The following is a 26,099-nucleotide window of genomic DNA, read 5'->3' as shown; positions in this document are numbered from 1 at the left end:
CCTGTGCAGCATATGTCTCTAGATCCATCCATAAGGTATCCCTACACAGTTCGTATTTTGGCCTATTTCTGTAAATCGGCTGATAGTCAAGCCATATGTGGCTCTGTCGGCATCACCCAGCTCCATTGATTTCTCAGTTGAACTTTGTTGAGCTGCATGGTGCCAACAAGTCCACCCACAGCTCGAAGAATAGGCCAAAATTTGAGCTGTGGAAAATTGTTGGCTAAACAGAGACTGCATCTGAATTTAAGGCAGGGGAGGTGGTGCCCATGGATGTGTCTCTCTGCGCACACTAACCTGACATACGTTTGTTGGGCTACATATTGGGCCCCTTTCTGTGAGCAGTTGCAGATGACCTGGGAGAAGGACAAATAAGTCACCTTGGCCATCCAACCTTGTACAATGAAAGATTCAGATACATATGCATGCCACCTATCACTGCTTCTAGCCCACACCATACACTGCACAGCGCCTGTTCTACTATACTTCCCAACACCCATAGAGATGAGCTGTGCTGTCCTGCACATACCGCCTACCATCATTCCCTTCAAGCTCCTCTCCTGCACATTAGGGATGTTCAGATACCAGTGCCGATACTTGGGATTATCATGAGAACTACCGGGGTTGCAGCTGGGACCTGACTCTGGCTCTCCACCACTGTCCTGAAATCATTAGTCTGTATTGTTTTAGAAAAACTGTCGCATAACAATGAACTACAATGTATCGGTACTTGTATCTGTGAGTACTTGGACAAGTATCGGTGCTTGTACTTGAAACAATGGTATCGGTGCATCCCTTTTATATATTTATCAAAAAAAAATCATACATTAAAACAGGAATGCACAAATCCCAGGAGCTCCGTATGATCCTTACAAATGCCTTACAAATGCCTCCAGCTGCCTCCTAACTTTTGAATTTTTCTCTAGTCTAGTCTGGAAAAGTATCTGTACTTGTACCGAGTACGGTACTTGGTATCTGAACATCAATGCTGCACATACTGCTTGCCGTCTTACCCTCTGCTACTCTTTAACAATGTATGTAATATCCCCAACATTGCCATTCTGGAATGGGCACAATTTTGCTAGTCCATTAAAAAAGCGAATGCCAAATCAGAAAGAATTAAGCTTCCGATTCACTAGTATCTAATTACTTTCTCTAAAGACTCTCTAAATGTTTGGTTACATTTCTTGATGACATCTCTGTTTTTGAAAGTGTTTTCTGAGTTCTGGTTTAAACGATTGCTTAAACCTTCTCCTTTCCTCCCCTCTTATTTTGTGTAGCTGAATTATTATAAACCTCATGTAAGGTTATGATCACTCCAGTATTGGCTCCTCTACAAACTTTTACATCCTGTTGGGACCGCCTTTTGTTTACCATTAATGACCATATGATCATTCTCAATTGTGGTTTCTCTGTCCATGTTTTGTTAATAAGGTGGCTTCCGCAACCTAGGCATTCGCTTGAGAAGGGTCACATGCGGACTGTAGACAGTCCCTACAGTCATTGATGATACCTCACTCATGTTTTCCAGCGACCTGTTCTCTGCGTATATCATTCCCACTCACTGGCATTCAAGTCAATTGAGGATGATTAGGGGTATGTCAAATCGGATGTACATCTTCTGCTGAACGTTTTCGTTTATAGAAATCATCATCGTCTCATCAGCATCATCTGTTGTTGCACAACATACTATTACTTTCGTCATTCATATGTCTTTATATAGCACTGAGAAACCCATGCCCAGTGGCTTCCATGTATTTCTTTTCTCCATGTTACTGCTAGTTATTGGACCATCACTGTCTATGTGTTGGCGATCTTACCATATTTTACTTAAAAAATAAAAATAAAGTGTGTGTTCTGAGATGAGCTTCCTTTTGCTTATACCTATCTTGTGCTTTTTTGTTTTGTTTTACTGAAAGGATATCTAGCTTGTAGTGTCAATGTTACATGGCAGTATACGCAGTATGAAAAAAGTGCCATGTACAAAGCTTTCTAGTACTTTCTAGTAAACCTTTAGGAAACTCAAATTCGATCAGCTGTCACTTATGGATTTTAAACATGGTGTTTAACATAGGCTGATAAGTTTGGAATATGCAGGAGTACCTTCCATGAGTTGGGAAATGTATGTATACTGATGAGCCACTTTTGGAGGCATTTACCTATCGGCTCGTTATGTTAAAATTCAATTACTCGCAATGTCTTTTTGCTTTTTAAGGGATTATTTTCAAGATTTCCCAGAAAGCATTTGCTGAAGTCTACCTAATTGTACTTGGAACTCTCATGAAGTCACTTTGCAGTGCTTCACACGCTGTTAAGAACTAGCTAATGAGACCCAGAAGGCTAGATTAGGTCTCTCCACCATGTTCTGGGTCAGAAGTGGCCATGAAGTGCCTTATAAACCCTGCGAGTGAGGCCTTCACTTACAGGCCTCCAATTTTTAATGTTGATTTTCGTTATGAAGGGTTTTGTTTTCATACCAGCATCAGTATAACTTACATTTTCTTTTTCTCCTCTTTAGAATTTCTAAAAATATCCCAACAACAAAGGATGTAGAACCACTTCTGGAAATCGATGGCGACATAAGAAATTTTGAAGTGTTCCTTTCATCTAGGACGCCTGTTCTTGTATCCCGAGATGTCAAAACCTTTTTACCTTGCACAGTAAATTTGGATCCAAAACTTCGGGAGATCATTGCAGGTAAGTGAGAACTCAATGGAGAAAATACATTTATCTTAGGGAAGCTCTGTGAATGTTATGTGGTCTGTGATTGTTGTGTGAAACGGACCATTGGGCCTTTTTTGTTTAAATACAAAAACACATGACTCATGACTTCTGACCTGAGCAATCAGCAGTAAGCTGCCATTATCGCATTAGAAGCCATAGACTTGTTGGTAAGCAGAAAACTGTAATTTGTTTGTCACTTGATCTATAAATGATATCACAAATCAGAGGGAGGGATGTGTTTTCTGAGAGGCCAAATCTGCCTTAGTCCACAAGATGGGAATCCCACTGTTGGGCCAGGTTAAAACAAAAATACCTGGGTTTTAAGCTGTTCTTTAGGCATAGCCCAAATTTACCCCTAGCCTCCCCTTCTAGAGCTTGTAGTGCGAAGTAGCTTTTATTACTCCCTGTGATGTCAACAGAATTGTAAAATGCTTGTAGGGGCAGCTACTGAGAGAAGGAATCAACATGGGTACCCTAAGTCAGTGCCAATTGATGCAGGCATGCCACCCAGAACTACATCTTCTAAGAGACCTTTCATTTCACCCAGTGACGGGGCTTTGCTGGAAATTAAATCAATTTATTAATGTAGATAGGGGTAGGTAGGTGGAGTTCTGTGGTCCACTAGGGCTGAATGTATGCAGGGCTGACTATTATTATTATTATACAGGATTTATATAGCGCCAACAGTTTGCGCAGCGCTTTACAATATAAGGAAGACATTACAATCACAATACAATTCAAGACAAGATGGTAATGAGGGCCCTCAATCTAAAAGGGAGGGGCAAGTGATACATGAGGAGGTAGCTGCGTGGGGATGAATTGTATGAGAACGTGATAGTTGAGTGGTTAGGTTGAGGTGGGATAGGCTTCCCTCAAGAGATGAGTCACAAGCGATCCCCTAAAGTCAGTCAGAGTGGGAGATGGACAGACAGGTTGGGGTAAAGAGTTCCACAGGATGGGAGAGGTCCTAGAGACGTCCTGGAGGCGAGGATGGGAGGAGTTGACGAGGGACTTGGAAGAGCGGAGGGGGCGGTTAGGGTGATACTTTGAGACAAGGTTTGAGATATAGCCAGGGGCAGAGTTGTTGACAATGCTTAGGATTTCTGTGCAGCAGAGGCAGTGTTGTTGACACATGATGGGAAGTTAGTACTGTACTTTGTATAAAATTGAACTTTAACTTGTTTGCACTTTGACAGCTTAGGATTGTTTAACGTTAGTGAGACATTTGTGTATGATGGGTGAATGCCATGAACTGTTTCTCCTGGTCTGCACCCAGCTTGCGCTGTTCCAAGTTAATTGTCATGTGTGATGCTTCCATTTCAGATGTGCGTGCAGCCAGAGATCAGATGAACATCGGAGGCTTCCCCTATCCTACGTTACCCCTGCAGGATGCCCCACCAAGAGCAGCCTCTGTATTCAGTCAGCCATCCTCTGTCTGCTCCTCTTCTTCATTTAATGGTCCCTTCCCTGGTGGTGTTGTTTCCCCACAGCCCCCCAGTAGCTACTATAGTGGTATGACTGGTCCACAACATCCTTTCTATAACAGGGTAAGTGTGCCCTCCACTGTACTCTTTTCAGAAAACTGGTCTGTATGATAACAGGAGCTCAGTCCCATTAAGTAAGGTGTAGTTCCTGTTGTTTCTATTCTTGGTGTCAGACTTTTTATTCTCACATTGTATTGGAGACCCACAACAGTAAGCTGTTAGAACTGGGTAAATAGATCATGACAGTTCTAGGCATATGGATATTTTTAGATACATGTGCAGTTTTCAGTTTTTGTCTTATATAAAGTGGGATTGTTGGAACTCACAGGAACCAATCAGATGTTACCTATCCACCAGGTTAGGGAATGATAGTATCTGGTTGCTGTGGTCAATGCTTCCACAGCTTGTCATCCAGTTTTATTACAACAAGACCATGGACTTTACTTTAGGTGTAAAATATGGCATCGTCATAGAAAAACAGGGTGTGCAAAAGGTGGAGATGAAATCACATTATCCCAGGGGGGCTCTGTTTAGAGTAAAAAAAAAAAAAAAAACCACTGTAGAAACTTAAATTGTATATGCTGTTAGGATGAGATCACCCCAATGTTTTAATCCCAGACCTTGAAGTAACCCATGGTGAGAGTTACTTTATAATGCCACATTTTCAGTGATTTCTGTTCACATTTAAGCTTCATTTGTTATCATTTTCTTTTATTCCATGTTTTAAGTTATGTCCTTTTTTGGTTTTTTTATTCCTGCATGTTTTGTTTTTCTTTTCCATAGCCGTTCTTTGCACCTCATGTTTACCTGCCAAAGTATTACTTTGGCCACCCCCAACATCCCATGTCACGTCCATCTTTCAAACACAGTTTGTCCAGAGATCAAACCAATGGCCTAGTAAGTATTAAGATGTGGAGGAGGTTCACATGACACTAACCAGAAGTAGTTAACCTTGACTGGTAATTATAGGCAGTGTGCTGTTACTAACTATTCTCACATCTCTGTCTTTGGACTGAAAGGCTGGGTTTAGCTACATTAAGTATGGTAATCCTTCTTCTCTCTGTCCTCTCCTTTATACAGTATATCTGGGGCACATTCTACCATTATTTTTTACCCATTATTTACAGACTGAGGAGGCAGCCATATAAAAGAAAAAGTCACATATCTATTCAGTAGAGCATGTTAAGTGTACTTTCTAAATGTTATTCCTCACATGCCGTAAATTGGTTTATATTCCCAATCTGGTTGCCTCCAGGGGAGGTGGGCTCATGTCATCCTCTGGCTCGGTATTGAAGGTTCTTTTCCTAGAACCTCCTATGAGGCCAGCACCTAGTGGAACTAGGGGGATTGATAGACCTGGAGGAGACGGGACCTGGAAGTGCTCAAATCAAGACTTTAATTTGTATAGTCGGGCAGGGCACAAAAATGCTGGTTTCACACTTAAGAAGCATACAGAGGAGCTACATGTCTGAAGCTTGTCTGCAAATGCCAGAATTGCTTTGTGGGCCCTGAACAGGATCAGCACAGTTATACGCCACATTGGGAACAAATACTTGCACAAAGATGTATTGATTTCTCCAATTCAAAAGCAACAATTTTTAATGTTGCTTAGTGCAAAGTGAAGTGCTATAGTGTGCAAAATTAACCACTTTTAATTGCCTCTCCCTATTCCAGCACTACTCAGCCCTATTCCAGCACTACAACCATTGTTGTAAGCACAGTGTGTTGGATTATAAGAGGATGGCAAATAGGTGTTACAGGTCACCTGACAAAGCCTGATTTGCATATAATTCTGCCAGGGACATGGCGAGAAGGCTCAGCCGGCACGATTTTGTGTGACATATGCACTTTCAAAAAAAAAAACAAAGTAGATATTTTACATTTTTCAGGCGATCTCAAATTGATTTAAATATTTACAAAAGCTGCTCCAAGGAAATAAGTTGCCAGGAAGCTGGTTAGGATGTAAAATATGGTTATACTACATATGCAAGTATGCATTGCAGTATTCCCTTAACAAAATAACCAAAAACCCCTTCGTTGGTGGCATGGTAGGCTTTGGGTTTACAACAATTGTATCTGAATGTTATTGTAGTATGTTAACTGTAGTAAATGTGTAGGTATTGTATTGTTTATATTCTTTGTTGCACCTTAACATCGGGGGGGGGCTTGTCTCAGAAATTCTTTAGCCTTCTCATCACAATACTGTGTATTTGCCGGGGACCTTTTTCAGACTGTACACATTGTTATGTTGCTTAGGACATTATTGAAGAAGATGCAGATGAGAATCTGTCTACTCCCACACACTCCCCTCTGGTAAAACCTGCACTTGTGTGGTGCTGTGTGGTGGCATCCCATTGCTTTAGGATCAGTCCCTTTTAACGTCCACCTTACTAACATTGCATCAGCAGCTGGTTGATACATATCCTGTAGACTAGTCTAGAAACTAATGGTGTGACTCACTGTTGTTTGTGTAATGGCATTTTATATATTTTTTTCCCTCTCGTTTGTTATGTGTAGAAATGGTTTTCTGCTATAAACATGATGTATGAAAGCAGAATATATTGCAATGTACCCAACATGTATTGTGGTGAATGCAGAAAAATGATTTAACCTGCAATGTGGGAGTGTACAATTCCAGCAGGGGTCTCTGTTTTCTAGAGACCCCAAGGGACAAAAAAAGTCTGCATGGTGGGAGTGTACAATTCCAGCAGGGGTCTCTGTTTTCTAGAGCATGGTCAGAGCTCTGCAGAAATACAACTGCCTCCAAGCAGAGTGAAAGGGTACTTCTCTACAGCATGCTGACAGGGGACAGGCTTTTCTACTCAGGCTGTGACTACATACTAAAGAATACAAACTGTAAGACTTTGCACTTTTTTCTGTTTTGATGCACCCGAAAATATTTAATGATTTTCAACCAAAAGTTCAGTTCGCCTTTAAGTAGGGTTCCATAGAAAATGGATAGATGTTCCATTTGAACTTATCTTCTATTGTATATAAACATATACCTAATTTAACGTAAGCAGTGACGCAGCAAGCCTGTGTCTGCAGTGCACACAGCAGAAGGGATTTCTATGAAGTTCCTAGTAGGGAATCAAATCAGGCCTCACGGTACAAAAAATGGATATATTGTATGGTTGGTTGGGGCACACAGCATTGCAGCCTGGTTATATGTCTTCGCCATAGAAGGTTGGATACCATGAAAGGTAGCGCCTGCCCTGTGGGCAATATTTATTTTGGATGGAGTTCTGCTTTATGACCTTGCAGAAGAAAAACTGTGCTTGATTTCCGACAACCAATCAAATTCTTCCTTCTGTTTACCAGATACAGTTCCCTTAGAAACTTTAGGTCTGAAGAGGACTCCATTGTTAGCTGTAATGGTTCTCTGACACAGAATCTCTTTGTTCTGATTGGTAAACGAACTAGAGAATCTATTCTGCTTAGCTGGTAACATGTTTTTATTTTACGCAGGTCGACTTAGCTGTTTATTTGGGAGCAAACAAATGTATGTGTGCCAGCATGTAACAATCGCGAAATCTGCTCTTTCTTACATTCCTGGTCGCCTAGAGCCTGTTTCCTCGCTGAAAGGGAACATAACAGCTTCTTTCTAATGCCAGGATAACCCTCTTACTGCAGTCATTTGAAGCAAAACTGCAGCTGACACTTTGCCCGAGCAGCTTACTGCCCTCACTGGGCTTGTTCCATGGTTGGGATTATACTGGCAAAGAGCGAACTACACAGAAAACTGGAAAATGCCATGTGAAAAGCAGGGTGGATGTTCACCAATGAAGCCTCACTGAGTTTGTGAAGCTGAAACTTATAGTAACATATATCACACACATTAGGTGATATCAAGCAGTATTGGCTGCTATCGTTCACCTGTGGGAGAAGACACTGAGCTGTGAATAATGTGAACAGCCTCCCACCTTTGTGGCAACACACCTACATTCTTTTTTTTCTTCTGATGCTAACCGTTACTATTATTTTGTCTAAAAATAGGCCTGGAAGTAGCTGATGTCACATGAACAATCTGGTCACTGGTGACAACTCTTTAGGAACCGAGTTAATAACAGAGCACTTACATTTTACTATGGAGTCGCTCCTTTGCTAGCCAGGTCAACAAGATGACGCTTTCTTGCTTGGAAGTGAGATTTAACCACATTAAAGGCCATGAAGACCTTAAAGTGAACCTAAACTCAGGGGTCAAATCTTAAAAATACATTCAAGTACCTTAACTAATAATAAATGTGTATCACTCGGCTGCAGATCCTCAAATCATCTCTGAATTGGCGCTGACACTGTCCTTCCTTCTGGAGGGGGGCGATTTTTGTTGCCCATGGTCCCTGAGTGTGTTGTAAAGTGGTCACCGCTCCAAGCTCGCCCTGTGATGGACTACAATCTCAGTTTACTAATTTGTATTGAGATTGTAGTCCATCACAGGAGTGAGCTTGGAGCAGTGACTTCTTTACAACACAAACGGGGACCATGGGGAACAAAAGTAGCCCCCCTCCAGAAGAAAGGACAATGTCAGCGCCAAATCAGAGATGATTTGAGGATCTACAGCCCAGTGATACACAAATAAGATACATTTTTATTAATACTTAGGGTACTTGAATGCATTTTTGAGATTTAACTTCTGAGTTTAGTCTCACTTTAAAGCCTCTCTCAGTGATTTTGCTGCTGGCGATGTGCCACCAACAGAAGACATGGCCTTTAGGGTAAATACTGTTTGATTTATTTTTTTTAAACTTATATCAGGTAAGTTGGTATAGACCCCATACACCTCATTCCAATTCACCAGTCAGCAACTTATCTGGCTCCATTAGAGCAGATAATGTGTACATAACCCTTCTTGGTTACCTATTAAGACCTTAGCATTCTAGCTGTTATTAGAATAGCATGCTACTGGTTTAAATTTAATCCAGTTTTGATTAAAAATTAGCAGTACACTCAGATGCAGGTCTGCTACCGCTTGTAACTATATCTCGGCATCATGTGTGATTTTTGCTATTTTTAATGAATCGGTGCTTATTTTAATGCAGAGCTCAGCAGTAATAAAGTAAGTTGGAGCTGTACCCAGATCGCTGTCTTAGGCTGGGTTCACACCTGAGCGTTTTTTTTATGCTCGTTTTTTAGCTTGTTTTTTTTGGCGTTTTTTTTCTCCATTATTTTTATTGTACATCCCAAGGCTTCTAGGATAGGGTGATCATTACACTCATGGTTCTAGGGCTGAGAGCTCTGCTGGATTGATTTTATTGGTACAGTCTTCAAGTACTCAGTGTAAAGTTCAATTTTCATATTGAAGGGTTTTGCAACCTAAAGGGGTTTTCCATTTCCCCCCAAAAAACTTCTTCCACTGAAATAAAGGTACTTGTCATTGTGCTAATCAAACACTGCTGGTAACCTGTTATACTAGAACTTCTGCTTAGTGGTGAGAAGGTCATCATCGTTCAGACAGTAGATGGCAATGACACAAACTCTAGATGACGTTTTGAAGTAGAAAATGGAACTTTCCTTTAAATTTAATATGGACATTTTTATTGTAAAATCTCATCTGCCTTGTTGGTTAAGATAAATAATATTTTTTCTATTTAAAAGATGAACATAAATATAAGAAAATTGCAGTTGTCGTTCCCTTGAATATTTTATCTCCTTTCCGTGCAGCCACATAAATCTGCATTAGGTCAATGAAAACGGGTAGCATCTTGGTGAGCTGGGCACGCTTAGGGCTGCATAGCTTCAACAATGCTCTTTTCATTAAGCAAATATTCAGAAATTGCTTTTCATGTTTGTATAAAGTACTTCCCCCACCTCATCTGAGCCCATGGAAATAAAAAAATAGAAAAATACATTCTAAAATAAAATTGGAGCCAGTGAAATGGTAGGCTTCAGCCTTCTACAAAACAAAGTGGAGACGGCCTGTTAAATAAAACATTGCTTGTGGGGAGAGATACCAATCTGCATATTTGAAATGGATGGCACTCGACACAAAATAGTTATACAGCAAATTGTTCATCCCACTAACAACGTGCTGTGGACAGGCTGCTGCTTGCATACTAATACTCACGTTGTGCTGAATCAGCAACTTAACCCTGTGTTCTTGGCTCCCCACTAGATCAATGCTTCATAAGGGAGCTCTGCATGGCAAGGAGCGCTGCAATGTAGTGCAGATGTCTGTACACTGCTACGCTAAGGTTTCTTTCTGCTCTTAAGTTATCTATTTGGAATGTGCATGTTGTCAACATGTTCTTTTAAATCAACTTCGTTGTCACCTGCACATAGCCGAAAAATGCCAGTCACCACATCTAGTGTGAACGGGAACTAAGACAATATGATGGGGGTTGTTGTTCGATGTTCCACTGTGTATATCACACACGTACCTTTTTGCTACTTTGACCATGTGGTTACTATATGACTTCATAACACTGCTGTGGGAGACCAAGTATGTAAACCAATGTGTGTTGTTGTTTGTGCATTTTCCAGGCGTGTTATGTAAAAGCTCGTCCATGTAATTCTTGGAACCTTTTCTATATACACAGATATATGTTTGTTCATGGACTATACTTTCTAAAATTCATTATTTGACATCAGAATGCCCCATTCTCTTGTAAACGATCTTCAAAGTGTGCTTTAAGAGTGGCTGTTGACTCTTCTGCTGTGGAGATGGGTAACCTCAGCCTGCTCTTTATGTGCTGCCCACCCAGTAGTTGTAATTTGGGAACTCTGACATGGTGATGGGAGCAGAAAGACCCTAGCTGCTAATGCTGAGCTTACTCTGCCTCTCTACTTGGCACTGACCCCCTGAACCTTCAACTACTGATGAGTGTCCTGCCTAGGAGCTCTTGATATTGATAACAGAGTATGATTCTTTAGTGGAGCAGACTTTGCTCCTGAAAGCTGAGAAAACTGACAGTGGTCTGAAGCTTTAGTGGAGCCGACTTTCTGTCATGCTCTGCCTATCTCTGCTCCCCAATACATTAATCCACTGATCAATGTCCTTCAGCTCTGGCCTAGAAGCTCTGGACATTGATAATAGAGTATGATGCTTTAGTGGAGCACATTTTATGCCTGCTCTGCTGTCTCTCTCCAAGATCAAGTGATCAGGATCTTGCAGCATCGAGCTGCCTAGGAGCTCTAGACGCTGACTTTAGTATGTGAGGTTTCAGTGGAGCAGACTTGTGGTCTGTACTTCTGTGCTTTTCCCTGCGGTGCTGTCCTGAGTCTCAGTTCTCCTCATTTCAGTCAGTCAACATTTCCAGGGTCACCAAGAGGATAAAGCAGCGGAGATCTTCGTGGCAGCAGTGGAACTTCATTTTAAAAAAGTTTGTTTGTAGTACACTTGTTATGAAAATGTTAATCATAAAGAACTAACAATGAAGAGACAGGAAGGAGACTTTGATCACTATACCCAACGCAATTACAATACTAGCTGATATGCTAAGATACAGGAATGGCAGGATCGATTCCTGCTCCCCTGTCATCTCCCACAAACCTGTTCACAGTCCCCCCGCACCCCCCCCCCTCCCCACAGCACCACCCTGCAGATCCTCCCAATGGTTGCCAATGCTAAGGGAACTGTTAGGAGCCCTATGATGACATCACAGGAATACACAATAGAATAACTCCATATAGGAAACAGATAATTGAGAAATTCCTTCCACTCCATTCAGTGCACATGGAGAGGGTGCTGGGGAGACATCCACTGCACATGGAGAGGGTGCTGCGGAGAACATTTTTGCGCTGCCTGGTGTTCTGGTTTAAATGTGGTTACCTTAATTCACTGCAGATCCGAGACGTACAAGCCTGCACATTCCATACAACTCTACTGGAATGACCAAGAAACAATTATTCTGTTAATCAGGCCCTACGGCGGTACTTATTTTAGTTCCCCTTCCACCTTCAGGCTTCTTGTAAGCTCAGAAACCTAAATAAAGCAAAAACCTCACTTCTGAGCATTGTAAGTACAAGTTATTGCACCCAGAGTTTATTCAAAGTTCCCAAATCATTTCACAATATAGCACAATTCAACAAACACAAGCATATGTCTCAATTTGAGAGATCTGCTCCTGTACTGCTAGCCTAGGGCCAGGGAGTTGTGTAACCACAAATTCTAGGCCAAGACAGGAATGTGCATTTCACTACGAAGTTAAAATAATTGAGAAGGTAATGATCAATGGTAGCATTGGTACCATTTCTAACGTCTTTCAGAAGTTATTCCCCAAATATAATGCCTTACCTCTAGCTTCAGTGCTCAGCAAGTCATCGTTCTGGAACAAGTGTGCAAGCTGGAAGTTCGAACTTAATTAGAAGTCGGACTCAGCAGTGGCCATGTTCATTAGAGTTCTTAGATGTGGTGGCATTTACTTTTCATTTTCCAAGCTACGAAAATTTTCAGCAAGTGGAAAACATCTACTGGTCTTGTCAGAAATGTAATGTCCTTGTCACTTCTTCGTGCCCTCTTTTACGCTCAAATGAACATTTTCTTTATTGGGTAAACTACTAGTTCTACCAATCCAGAACAGAATGTAGATAAACTAATGTAGACATGTTTGAAGTCAAGCCTGTGTGACAACCATGGCTCCCTCCATAAAAACAATGGAGAAATGTGTAGACATGAAGAACAGATTGTGTGTTACTTGAAGGATCACCAGGTGTAATAAAGGAAAACTAATGCAACCAACACATCTAAGGTTTGGTAAGCTGCAATATATTACATTTTTGCTTTTTAATTTTGATATGCTTTAAGGTCCCCAGTAAAGTGACTGCTACCACACATGGAACCCTGGCACATCTCTTCTCCAGCACCAGCCACAGACTTCATTCTTGCCTGTCTGCAAATTTAATTTCAATATATAGAACACAATCTGTTCAGCCAGGTCCAGATGCTATCAAGCTTTTCTTATTTAAACCTTTGTCAGAAAAACAACAGTGAAATACTCAGCATGCCTTGATGCATTTCACACAACAGCGCTTACTCATAGGGCCCAAAAAACCCTGCTCGTATCTGGACTTGGCTGAACGGATTGTTCTCTATATACTGAAATTTCATTATGGTCCCCTCTGGACAGAAATTATGTGTTGCCCTAATCATACTTGAATTGATTCCTGAAGTTGAGCTGTCGCCAATTAGCATTTTAAGAATCAGCCTACATACTTCTTTCATGACATGTTTAAAGAGCAACTATAAAAAAAGTAGAATCAATCACTACAAGTTGGCATTACCCAGAAACCATTTAAGATGTGCTAAAGTGAGGAAATTTGGTAATTTAATACAATTCATTGCAGGCAGCAAGCTTTTCATAGTGCCCCTCAACAGGACTACTGACTCTTTGTAAATGATTCTATCCCATGCAACCTCCCTCTCTAAAAACTTTACAGGGCAGAGCACAGAACCAGGGAACAATTAATCTGCCATTTTATAAAGAAGCAACTAGAGGGATTTATTAAGTGGGCAGTCAACAAGTTGAATGTCACAATGGAAAATTATAGACGCTTGTTAGAGGCTCTGAATGGGCTTAAGTTCTCAATTTTCATGGCTGTCCGGATTGTAACCTATACACAGGACAAAGCCTTCAAAATAGATTTTCTGTCAATGTGGACCTTTGTGACTGTTGTTCTCCACAGTATGTAGAAACCGTAAGCTGCCAAAAGCGAAAATGCAGTTTGCAAGACATACTAAAGAAGTGAGAATGTGAACATATGACACATACAAAGTACATTTTGTCATTGTCGCAATGTTTATGAGCCTCAGATTTGTCTACTGGCCTCATGTTGTGGTATACTGTGTTACAATTTCCCCTTCGTGTTGGAACATGCTTCTGCAGAAGCTTGAAAACAAATACTGAGAACAGCGCAGTACCACAGGTTTCACAATGGAGATGGCTTAATCAAGTTCCTCCCAGGAGTTTCCTATGTACAGTGAGACCATCACATATTTTGTTTATTAAAGTAAGACTAATTTTTTGTGGCACCTAAAAACCACCCCAGGGCTCTTTTGTAGCCACGTTTTCTTTTGTTTCTATATTACTACTAGGGGTGTGGTGCCACCCACTTGCCTCACACTCCTTTCCTCCTTCAGGATTCTCTAATTTTAAGCACACTGATGGTCTGGTGTATGGGGTTATTGTAGACTACGAGTTGCGTGGCTACTCATTTTTAGAAGAGCAGAACCGAATCGCTTCTCGGCCTTTTGGCTAAGATCAAGTGTAGTATCTGTTCTTATCAGTTTCCAGTGGGGAAAAGAACCGTCCTTTCGGGGGGATGGTTACTTAGTGGAGTGAAGGTTTGTGCCGGGCTGCTTCTTGTGAGAGGGTGGAAAGTCTTGGTATATGGCCTCCTGATGGGTGGTGTCCCTGGGGTGCCAGAGAATAACTTTGGGTGTGGGACCCCAACACTGTTTCACTGAAACATTGACAAGACACTTAATGCATTTAATGCACAATGCCTCTTGGACAGGCCTTATGGCTAGTCCGGGGCAATATTTTTGCACTCCGGCCCTTAAGGCCTGTCAGCGCGGTGCACTAGCACTTTAGATTTATTTATGCACTATATGCATATGCATTTTTGATTGAAATCGATCCACAGATGGCAAAGGGTGCGGGTACCTTCAGGGCCCTTCCTGATGTTGGGGAGGAGATTCTGTGACCCTTATGGGGCCCTCTGTTCTGCAATGTTGCTTATTGCAGACAAAACGTAAAGCACAGTTGTAAGATAGGCCTGTCCACATAAGAGATGGCAAAGAATTACACATAGTGTAGTTATTATATAAACAATAACTACACATATGATATCCAGTATTGCTATCATCTTTGCTCCACTCTTGTGGTGGTGTCCATTATGTGCTCTACAACCACTGTCTTATCTATGCACAGTCAATATCTGGTCTCACAAAAATGCGACCTCTGCTATAAGCGGGGTTCAAAAGATAAATGGCTTCTTTCCTTAAGTACAAGAAACCTAAGTTCACTGCCTCAACTATGAGCTGGTGGTGGCCAAGCATTGAAAATGACTGCTTCATAATTTACAACATGGCTGCCATTACAAAGCATAAAACCAGCAGAGCTGACAACACCTATATGAGTCTGTTGGACATCCTATTCCAAAACAGTTTAAAGATTTGTGGAAATTTTAGCCCATTCATCCAAAAGAACATTTGTGAAGTCAAGTATTGATGTTAGACTAAAGGGACTGGCTCCTAATCCATGTTCCAATTATTCCAAATGTATTCAGTGAAGTTACAGCTTTGTACAGGCCACTTGAGTTACTTCACACAAACTCCTCAAACATGGACCTGACTTTGTGTACGGGGGCACGGTCTTGCATCTTTATATGCAGTAGCAGTAACGGTACCCTTAAAGAGGAACGTAAAAAAAAAAAAAAAGTCACCTTTAGAAATGTTTAGTAATTACAATCTACAAACAGTTATTTAGAGATAATTGCCGACTTTTTATTCTTTGCATTCCTTATTTTTCTTTTCCTCCCCAGTCTTCTCACAGTGGCCATTTTTCTTTTTTTTTTACTAAAGGGCAGATTAATCCATTTCCCTCTACTTCCTGGAACTCTGGCACATGTGACTAGGACATGTGACCATGCACATCATCTCAGGGGAAGAAAATGCATTTCCCTGAGATCTTGTGAGATTACAGGTGAGATTTCCTGGCAATGCTCTGCTGATGTAACCTTCCCAGGATGCAATACTTGGGTACGATTACATCATTTGTGTCCAAGTGGACCAGGAAGTATAAAAAATTAAATGTTTAACTAATGAATGTAAGATAATTTCATATGAGCGTGCAGAGGTGCATGCCGATTTGTGATTTTTAGTCAAAGGGGGTAAAGGCACGATTTAAACTGGAGGGGGTGTCCACATACCTTTTAGCCATATAGTGTATATGAAGTTAAGAGCAAGGCTTATAAAAAAAATGGCTGCCTTCAACACATGGTAGTGGATGAAGCCAAAAATTACTTTTTCAGTGACTGAACGACAGTCACTGCTAGGGCACATAGAAAATATTTGTTTTCTATGTGCTCTGTTCATACCACTGAGCAGGTGTGGTGCGCTGCAAAAAAAGTGCAGACATGCACATTGGCAATGCGTTGGACTGTACCGCAGGTCAACACAGTGAAGGACATTGCGCTGCTGTGCGGAGACCTAAACGGAGTGTACAGTTGGTTTTGGTTAATTGCCGAAGCTGTCGCAACACTCTAGCTAGCCTGTTAAAACTCCCGGTTTTAGTAGCTGGAAAAGTGTTAATGGGCCCTAAAAGGATGTCTCTACACTTGGCAATTGAGCTGGTACAAGGCATAATAGTCTGGGCTTGCCTAAATCCAAAATTATAGCATAATATTACTTGGGGATGAGTGAATTTGTACTGAGATGGTAGTCGATGATTTGAGGATTTACAGCTGAGTGATACACAAATAAGATACATTGGGGGGAATTTATCAAAATGGGAGCAGACAGAGTCTAAGGCATTTGCCCATGGCAACCAATCAGCATCTCTCTTCAGTTTGTTCAGGTAAGATTTGAAAATGAGAGAGAGACGCTGATTGGTTGCAGTGCAAATCTGCTCCACATTTTGTCTGCTCCAGTTTTGATAAATTCCCCCCATTGTTGTTAATAGTTAAGGTACTAGAATGCATTTTTGAGATTTAACTCCTGAGTTTAGTGTCACTTTAAATACTTCATACCCCAGGTACAGAAAATTAGGTTTACATAACAGCCATGTAAGGATTCCCTTAGATTCTGTACACATGAGTGTTAAAACATGGACCCTGGTACATGTTCCTCACACTCAGTGAGTGTCCAACAGCAAGAGGTGTGTGTGTGTGTGTGTGTGTGTGTGTGTGTGCGTGTGTGTGTGTGTGTGTGTGTGGTGGGGGAGGGGGAGGTTCTTAGTATAACAGAGCCAGCAGTGTTTGACTTTATTTATTGTGTTTTTTGCACTTCAAGAAGCAGAGTGGAAATTTCTGCACCAGGTGTGATATTTATTTAAGTCCTTGATATTAATATTCTAGTTCTACTCTACTTAAATTGTGCAGTACTTAGGTCAGGAGTGAGTTGCTGCTATCACGTACACTCACTAACAGGCGCTGACCTTTCTCCCAGCCATAAGCATTTTCCTTCAAACGCACTAGGAAACTGGTCATTCTAGGCTGCTTCCAAGTACCAAACAGAACAAAAACACTTCCTTTTTTCCCCCCATACGGGCATCAAATTCAGCCTTTGGCCAGCATGGTGGAGGACACAAGCCAGTAGCACCAATATACGTTTTGCAGCTGTCCTTCTACCTGTGGTAGATGGATACAATGCATGTCACTTCTTTCACTTGTTTTTAATAATGCATGGCATTTTTTTCGGATACAGTAAAGTAGTGTAAGCATCTGATGGTTTAATACTCGCGTCTTAATATAGTTGTCCTCCTGTTTTCTCTCCAATAAAAACTGTAGTAACGGAAGTACTATATTACTAATGATGTAAAATAAACATTTTCTAAGTAATTTCCTGTTTTGTGGAAGTTTATGCTTCTTGATTATGAATGACTCTTTAAACTGCTGTCAGAGTGAATTTTAAGAGTGTAGGTATTTCATATCCCGCTGTGATAAACAACATTCGACTATTCGCATGGGCAAGATGGGCAGCGTTTCTTTCTCTTTCATTAGTGGCACAGGATTCAGTTAAATGTAAAGCTAAACGTAAGGGTCGCCATCTACGGTTGCAGGTGAACCACCTAACCAGAATCCCTTTTGTACTCTATACAAGACTGATATAGGCACAGGAAAGGATTGTGCCTTCTGCGCCTCCAACAGAGCCCAATTCGTAAGCAGAAGTGTCCCCTGCACACCATACAGAACCTAGGACCTTTAATGCTGTAGAATAGCAATGGTGGTCACAGTGATGTCCACGGATAATAATAATGGAGATCACCAGCACTCACAAATGGAAGAAATACAGAAGTTCTCTTTATTGTAGAATAACGACACATGTATCCAATAGCCAACGTTTCGGGACCACGCAGGGTCCCTTCGTCAGGGCAGGCATAGTGACAACTAAGCATAGTGCTTGCCCTGAATAAAGAGGCCCTGCGTGGTCCCGAAAAACGTTGGCTATTGGATACATGTGACGTTATTCTACAATAAAGAGAACTTCTGTATTTCTTCCATTTGTGAGTGCTGGTGATCTTCATTATTATAATCACTGGATTTGCACAGCGCCATCCGTGCACATCACTGCGAGCACCATTGCTATTCTACAGCATTAAAGGTCCTAGGAGCTGTATGGTGTGCAGGGGACACTTCTGCTTACGAATTTGGCTCTGTTGGAAGCGCAGGAGGCACAATCCTTTCCTGTGCCTATTTCAGTCTTGTGTAGAGTACAAGAGTAAAGGGGTTCTGGTTAGGTGGTTTAGCTGCAAAGAGAACTGGATTTCTTCCATTTGTGATTGCTGGTGATTTTCATTATCATCATCTCCAACAGAGCCCAGTTATATACGCCTGCATCATCAGCCATTTCTGATCCCCTCTTTTATCTATGGGTGCTCATTCCTCTTCCTGTCCCATGACAAGAGTTGTTTTATGCTGTTATGCAAGGTTTTATGACTTGTTTAAACTTGATGCTTTCCCTGATGGCATGGGTTTTAAATGCCCACCGCCACCTTTCCCAGTGTAATCTCATGCAGAAATGCCTAAAGCCTGTGACACGCTGCACGCGAATGTCCAATCAATGCCACTACCCATTGCTCCGTGCGGCTTCAAGTGAAGTGTCGCAGCCTTTATATTTCTGATTCTTTCATCCTGGGATTTGTTGTTGGATGTAGAATCCCCCCGTTCCCTAGAGGAGAAGATCTCATCAGCCGAGTTTCAGTCCATTATTGTCTCTCAACTTCAAGGAAATAATTTTCTTTCTGTACGTTCCACTTAAAATGAGAGGTTTCCACTCTTCTTTTCTTTCCCCTCTCAAGAGTCTGGGCTTGGTTCAAATAGAACCAAACGTTCCAGCAAGATGTTTCCTCTTCATCTCTTATTCAGTGATCTTATGCACAATGATTAGAAACACCCAGACAAATAATTCCTTGTCCCTAAGCAGTTCCTGGCAGTATCCCTTTGCAGAGGATTTGGTCACAAAATAGTCAACCCACTTGGGTCTCACATTAATAAAGCTTTGACCATTTCCTCAGAAGACGCTCCTTTCTATAATGATCCTACTAACAAATTGGAAGCAATTTTTTGATCTATCTACTCCATGGTGGGCGCCTCCCTTTAACCCATGTTAGCCTCTACACCCTGGTCAATATTCCTATTAGGTTGACCAGATGACTGTCGCTTCGAGCTTTGTATGATGTGGTGCTGAATGCTAGGAGTTATGTATCCGGTAACTCCTTCTTCTGTTCAGATCCACAGGGCGATTAGGCTTGATTGCTGATTGAGGTGGCAACATCTACTCTACTTAACTATTAGTTGTAATTCTTTTGTGTCAAGGATTATAAATGAGTATCTGTTGCATTCAAATGAATTCTGGAGAAAACAGAATTTAGGAAAGTCTTACCATTTTTCCATGCCATGTGATCTCAGACAGCCAGTTGTGGAAAGCAAAATCTAAAACTGTGGTGCCCAACCTGTCGCAGTTTGGCGCTTATGTGGCCAACTGAGCCCCTGCAGATAGTAGTCTGTGACTTGGTGTTTCCTGGTGGCACGGCCTGCTCTGTAACTGCTGGAGGTGGGCTTCCAGTTGAAAGAGCTCGAGGGTCCCATAACCAACTTATTATTGTGTGGACTTTGGATGGTGCCATGTTGTTATGCAGCCATGTAGCACAGCAGGGTTGGGTAGATCACTGTAGTATGTACATTTAGGAATCTTTTGGTGGCAGAACTGTCCCTGTGTATGTGTTTCACACACTTATTTATCTGTATGACTTTTTATTTCCTCTACTTACACCATGTTCTCTGTGAGCAGGTTAATGGTGGTGTCGGCGGCGGCGTGGCAGCTGCACACATTTCTGCACTGAGTGCCTTGAATGTGGATGCGGTGTGTGAAAAGCTGAAGCAGATTGAAGGCATTGAGCAGAGCATGTTGGCGCAGTACACTGCAACCATTCGCAAGGTGAGTTTCAATGTTTTATTTCTAATAATTCTCATTTTATTCATCACATCTCCTAGCAATTTCCTAGGCTCCAGTGGCAGATTTTCCCAGGGTACTTGACATTGTTTCAGTTGTGACCCTGTTCCTATAATGTTGAGCCTCCCTCTAGGTGTTCACTATCCTGGAAATAATCCTGTAAAATAGATATTTACATAGCTGTTCTGTAAAGTGTACCTGTCTCTGTTATCAAGCCAGCATAGCTTGTGAGAAAAAAGACCCTGAGAGATGCCTGCATGTACCTTTTGGTTTTCTGACCAGATTTACTTTGAGCTCTGGTGCTCACACACATCCCTTAGTACAGAGTGCTGCGTCATGACCAATGTGGAAGGATGTATTGCATGGGAAGGGGGAATATGTCCGAGATCTAAATCCTGAATTAGCCATATAGCGTGCCCTATATTGGGGCCTGAGGTACTCAGGAGAATATTTACAAGAAATCAAAAGGTGTATACTAGGGATGCACCGTTACCGTATTTTCAGTATCGAGTACGCCGATAGCAAATACAGATACCGGTGCTTGCGCTGGCATGGAGCAGGCTTCCCGGGCAATCAGGAAGCCGGGCGGTGGGTAATGACATACTACCCGGCTTCTTGATTGCCTGGGAAGCCAGCTCCATGTTGCCTGGCCGGCTTGATTGTGAATGGCAAGGAGACCAGCTTCCCAGCCAGTCAGCATCGAGCCGGCTTCCCTGCCAATCAGGAAGCTGGGAGGTGGGTCATTACTTGCCGCCCGGGCTTCCTGATTGGCCTGGGAAGCTGGCTCCATGTTCCCCTAAGGCACTTACTCTCCCAAATACTTGGTATCGGTACCGATACTAGTATCGGTGCATCCCTAGTAATGCATCCCAGATGATTTACTAGGCTTAACTTCATAACAGAACCATCTCCCATACATTCGCCAATACGCATGTGAAGTTTTGTTTTTTTGCTGTAAAGGTTCAGCTTGGATCGTAAATGAATATAATTGTTGGATTGTTAGTTTCGTGCAACATTTTTCTGCTGACAGATAGGCCATAGCATGAGTTAGGGTCGTTGTCCTGTTACTGAAAGATTTTGTCTCTGTAGGCAAACATCAATGGTCGTGTCCTGGTACAATGCAGCATGGATGAGCTGAAGAAGGAGATGAGTATGAACTTCGGCGACTGGCACCTGTTCAAGAGTACAGTAAGGATTCTGTTGACATTTTACTTGTTAGACCTGCTGAGTTATGTCCTTTGACTGTATGTGGAATATCGTGGCTAGTGCTGCTTACTAGAGGCAGGGCCTAGTGTCTGGCCTGCACCCACCAGTTGTATTCATTTTTGCTTCCTGGGCAAAATTCTTGGTAACTGAAAAGCTTTCAGTTAGAGAGTAATTATTCCTAGTATTGAAGATATCATAAATCTCCACCTAATCATCGAACATGAATCACACCCTGCAGGTTAATACTGAATGAAAGGGCTTACATGTGTGAGAATATTCAGTCGATATGGTTGGTTTATGGTTAGATCCGGCAACCATCCCATATCTATAAACTCTTCTGGACCCCAGGAGCATTGTCCAGCCTGACCTTTCTATGGGACATAACTGATTAGCTCAGCTTAATTTTCCCAGATTTTTCCTGGTTTCCCTTAGATAGATTAGCACTGGTGATGTCAGCAGCGCTAACACCTCCTATAAAGACACATTTTAAAAAGCATAATTGCACAGGGTAGTTAAAGTGACACCAAACCCAGGATTTAAATATTAAAAATGCATTCAAGTACCTTACGTACTAACAAAAATCGACCTTATTTGTGTATCACTCGGCTGTAGATCCTCAAATCATCTCTGAATTGGTGCTGACACTGTCCTTCCTTCTGGAGGTGGCTACTTGTATTCCCCGTGGTCCCTGTTTGTGTTGTAAAGTAGTCACTGCTCCAAGCTCACTCCCGGGATGGACTACAACTTACGTTCAGTTTATTAATTTGTATTGAGATTGTAGTCCATCACAGGAGCAAGTTTGGAGCGGTGACTCCTTTACAACACACACAGGGACCATGGGGAACAAAAGTCGCCCCCCTCCAGAAGGAAGGACAGTGTCAGCACCAATTCAGAGATGATTTGAGGATCTACAGCCGAGTGATACACAAATAAGGTCCATTTTTGTTTATAGTTAATGTACTTGAATGTATTTTTAAGATTTAACTCCTGAGTTTACTGTCACTTTAAAATGTTGCCAGTGCTTGGATTCCATGACCACATCCAGTGCCGCACCTCTTGCTGAAAACTCCTCATTGTATGAAACGGATCTGGGTCAGTATAACCAGAAGTAATATTTTAGAGTGTGGTTGATGCTATCAGGTAAATTCACCTATCAGCTTCTTATGTTGCTTAGGATCTTTGGTGGCAAAAACTTTGTACTTGCATTCACTGCTTTGCAAACCTGCCTCTGTTAGACTTTGTGCATTTAAAATAATCATTACTTCATTTCATAGGTTAAAAACTGCAGTGGTTTTATTGGGGTGATTGAGACTCTGCATGCTCTATCGGCATGTGTATGACTCTATTGTGGGGATCTCGTAAGGCTCTAGAAAGAGGGGTGCAAAAGGAGGGTGCTCAATGCTCCTTCTTCATATCCTCAATTCCGGGCTTGATGTCAGGTTAGTGGTCTGTGTGGTGAGACAAACTGATAAAATCATGAAACCTGCCTGGAAAGAAACTGTTGTCTCACTCTGCTGTTCTTTTGTGATGTGATGGTGGTAATGATATTGGTAGTGTTGTATGAGGTATTGGTGAATTGTATTTGATTTGTCAAGTAATTCTGCTGAATGTTATTTCTACTAAAGCTTCAAGATATGCGAAGTGGCGACACACAGGTGCATCACGACAAGCCCCGTATGCCTGAGGCGGTCAGAAATGTAGCAGCTCCCAATGAGATGACACGGCGTCCAGTGCCAAACCCAGAACTGCCACACACTGACCTTGCAAGTCAGAACTACGATTTCAGCTTCAGCTTTGAAGAACTTAACGCACTTGGATTTGAGGAGGCGCAGAATCGTGCTTGGCAGGTAATTATCATTCTTTTTCTATTTTATTGTAAAGGGCGCTCAATGATTGGAATTTTCTTCTTCTTTGATGTCCAGTATTATAAATCTAAATGTTGACAAACAGATTTCGTAATAAACTGGACATCTCTAGCCGTGATTTAGTAGGATTCATCAATGGATTGTTAAATTCCAATGTGTTAGAATTATGATTTTTTATGTCATATTCATTTTCTTGAAGCATAGGATAGAAGAAGTTCGAATAGAAGATTGCGTTTGTTCTTAAAATTCAAAAATGTGTTTAATTGCAAGTTACAAATGATTACAAGATATAGTATATCTTACAGAATGAGTCCATAAGATGCTCGATGATTACAAAATATAGTATATCTTACAGCAGAAGTCTATAAGATGCTTAAGAAATGTGTCTTTAGTTAGTAAGTAAAAAAATAGTCCTAACATGTGTTTGTCTTCTGTGTGTGTGTGTTGGGGGGTGTCTGTGTGTATGTCTGTGTGAGGCTGTGTGTGCACTTGAAGGATCATCCCACGTCCTTTTATATCCATGCTCTTACTTTAAAATAACCTATGAGATGTTTACCTTAAAAGTAATTCACATTGCATTAGGGAGTTCCATACTCTTTGGTCATACCTAACAACTGTTTCAAACTATACTTAGGATCTGCTTGTTGGGGTTACTGATTGATTAACAATTCTAAACTCAAAATCAGCAGCACAGTCGAAACTGCATCTCCAAACTTGGATAGATTAAAATATAGAAAATCAATCATCATTTAGGTTCACACATACATATTTCAATATATGATTTCATGGTTTTAACACAGTGTATAAAGTGTACTGCTGTACATTGGGTTAAGAGTCTTTTATCTCTCCGTTCACTAAGCATTGATAGATAGTTGTCTCATCGGAAGCCTGCTTTGCCTTTCTGCTGGATGACCGCATTAGAATACACAAATTAGGAAAACTTAAAGGATTTTGGTTTCTGTTTAATGTCCCTTTTGCTATATATTTTTTTCTGGATGTATGTAATGTTAGAACGTTCTGTAGTTCCATAGAAGATCTTGCTTTATGGAAGGTTAATGTCCATTTTTTAATTATCTTAACCCCTTCATGACTGAGCTAGTTTTCAGGTTCTGTTCGTAAATGACTGACACGTTTTTTACATTTTTGCTGTGTGATTCTTCCACAGCAGTAATATACTTTCTTACTAAATGTACCCACACATATTATATATTGTTTTTTAGAGGACAGATAGGGCTATATAATTATATCACATATGTGTACCTAACCCCTCACTTAGTTTGAATAAAATAAAAAAAATGAGGAAAAAAACTAGAAGAAAACACTTTTTTCACAAGTTTTGATTATTATTATTTTTTTTTAGAATTTTTTTATATTAATTATAGTATAAAAAATATATTTATATATAATTTATATTTTCCTAATTTTGTTTTACACTTTATTTTAATTTTTTTACACTTTGTAAAAAAAATAAAAATAAAATAAAAAAACTTTTTTTTTCTTTGTCAGTTTATATCAAGCAATCACTATGACAGCTTGATAAATTAACTTTTTTATTTTATTTTTGGCTATTAGGCTGATCCAAACTTAGGAACAGCTAATAATAACCTTAGAGACTGATCCTGACTTTAGTCAGATTCAGATCTCACTAAAAGCTCTTTGATCGTGCCTAGACGATCAGAAATGATACATTTCACTCAAAAGATATACATTGTATCCTTTCAGTGAAATGTATCTAAACATCGGGCTCTCGAGCTGTCAAAACAAATAGCAGAGAGGTGAGGTGAGTCACTGCTGCCTCTCTGCTATTTTGAGCTGTCAAATACGGGATCGCAAATTGCGGTCCTCTATTTGCATGTAACGGCTTCATTCTTTCATTAATGAAAGGAAGAAGCTTTTACAAAAAGCTTAATTATTTCATTAATTAATGCCTCAATACTGAGACATTAATGAATGACTGTTAAATGCTGAGAATCAGCAAATACCGGCATTACAAAGCCTGATATAACTCGTCACGTACAGTGTACGTGGCCAGTCATATAGGCACAAAGTGACAAGACGTACACTGTACGTCTCCCGTCACGAAGGGGTTAATATTCTTTGATATTACATTACACCATTTAAAATAATTTACTCATCTACCTCTATTTAAGGGAATCTGGATTGAAATATAGTTGCTGCTTTAATGACTTGGTTATTCAAGATACAGGTTATGAAGCTGTCATCCTTCTCCTGGCTTTTGATGAGTCAGTGGCCTGGAACTAGTATGGCTGTAAGGAGTCCCGACTTCACCGGCTTTCATGTTTGTTCTGGGTCAGTGACTAAGTAGTGAAGTACGGATAAGGGTGCCAGCCCAGCAGCTTGCATGTTAAGTAACTATGCTGGAAATAGGAGTGCCCATATATCATTACAGGCTCCCTACATTTCAAACAAGAAGATTCTATTAAATTTGTTTTTTCTGTCTTTTTTTTTTTTATTTTATGAATTTTATTTATTGCAATTTTCGGTGCAGTAAAAAAAAATATTCATAAAAGGAAAAAAAGATAACAAATAATTAAATAAAACAAAAATCTTCTGACAGATATACGTGCAGGTACCTAGACATGCCTGCACATACCTGGCTTTCCACACCCCATGCTTGGCCTGTTTTGACTGGCAAAAGCTTTAATACTTCCTGCTAGTAGCAAAGCTTGCTCACAACCCCCCCCCCCC

General features: G+C 40.9%; 1 protein-coding gene across 1 annotated transcript in view; it reads left to right on the top strand.

Moving 5' to 3' along the window:
* Window positions 1-26,099, top strand: part of KIDINS220 (kinase D-interacting substrate 220kDa) — a gene marked incomplete at its 5' end in the record, with an annotated part of 107,722 nt that overhangs the window by 79,413 nt on the left and 2,210 nt on the right. Inside the window, 7 exons of the mRNA XM_018563019.1 lie at window positions 2,519-2,697; window positions 4,048-4,271; window positions 4,992-5,105; window positions 6,465-6,521; window positions 20,158-20,304; window positions 21,409-21,507; window positions 23,151-23,372. Of these exons, the coding sequence (XP_018418521.1) occupies window positions 2,519-2,697; window positions 4,048-4,271; window positions 4,992-5,105; window positions 6,465-6,521; window positions 20,158-20,304; window positions 21,409-21,507; window positions 23,151-23,372 (1,042 nt within the window). The remainder of the gene's footprint in view (window positions 1-2,518; window positions 2,698-4,047; window positions 4,272-4,991; window positions 5,106-6,464; window positions 6,522-20,157; window positions 20,305-21,408; window positions 21,508-23,150; window positions 23,373-26,099) is intronic.

Source organism: Nanorana parkeri, unplaced genomic scaffold, assembly GCF_000935625.1.
Source record: "Nanorana parkeri isolate BGI_ZX_2015 unplaced genomic scaffold, ASM93562v1 scaffold623, whole genome shotgun sequence".
In the NCBI taxonomy this organism is placed as follows: domain Eukaryota; kingdom Metazoa; phylum Chordata; class Amphibia; order Anura; family Dicroglossidae; genus Nanorana; species Nanorana parkeri.
Note: the sequence above shows the minus strand (reverse complement) of the source record. Positions and strands in the feature narration are given on the sequence as shown.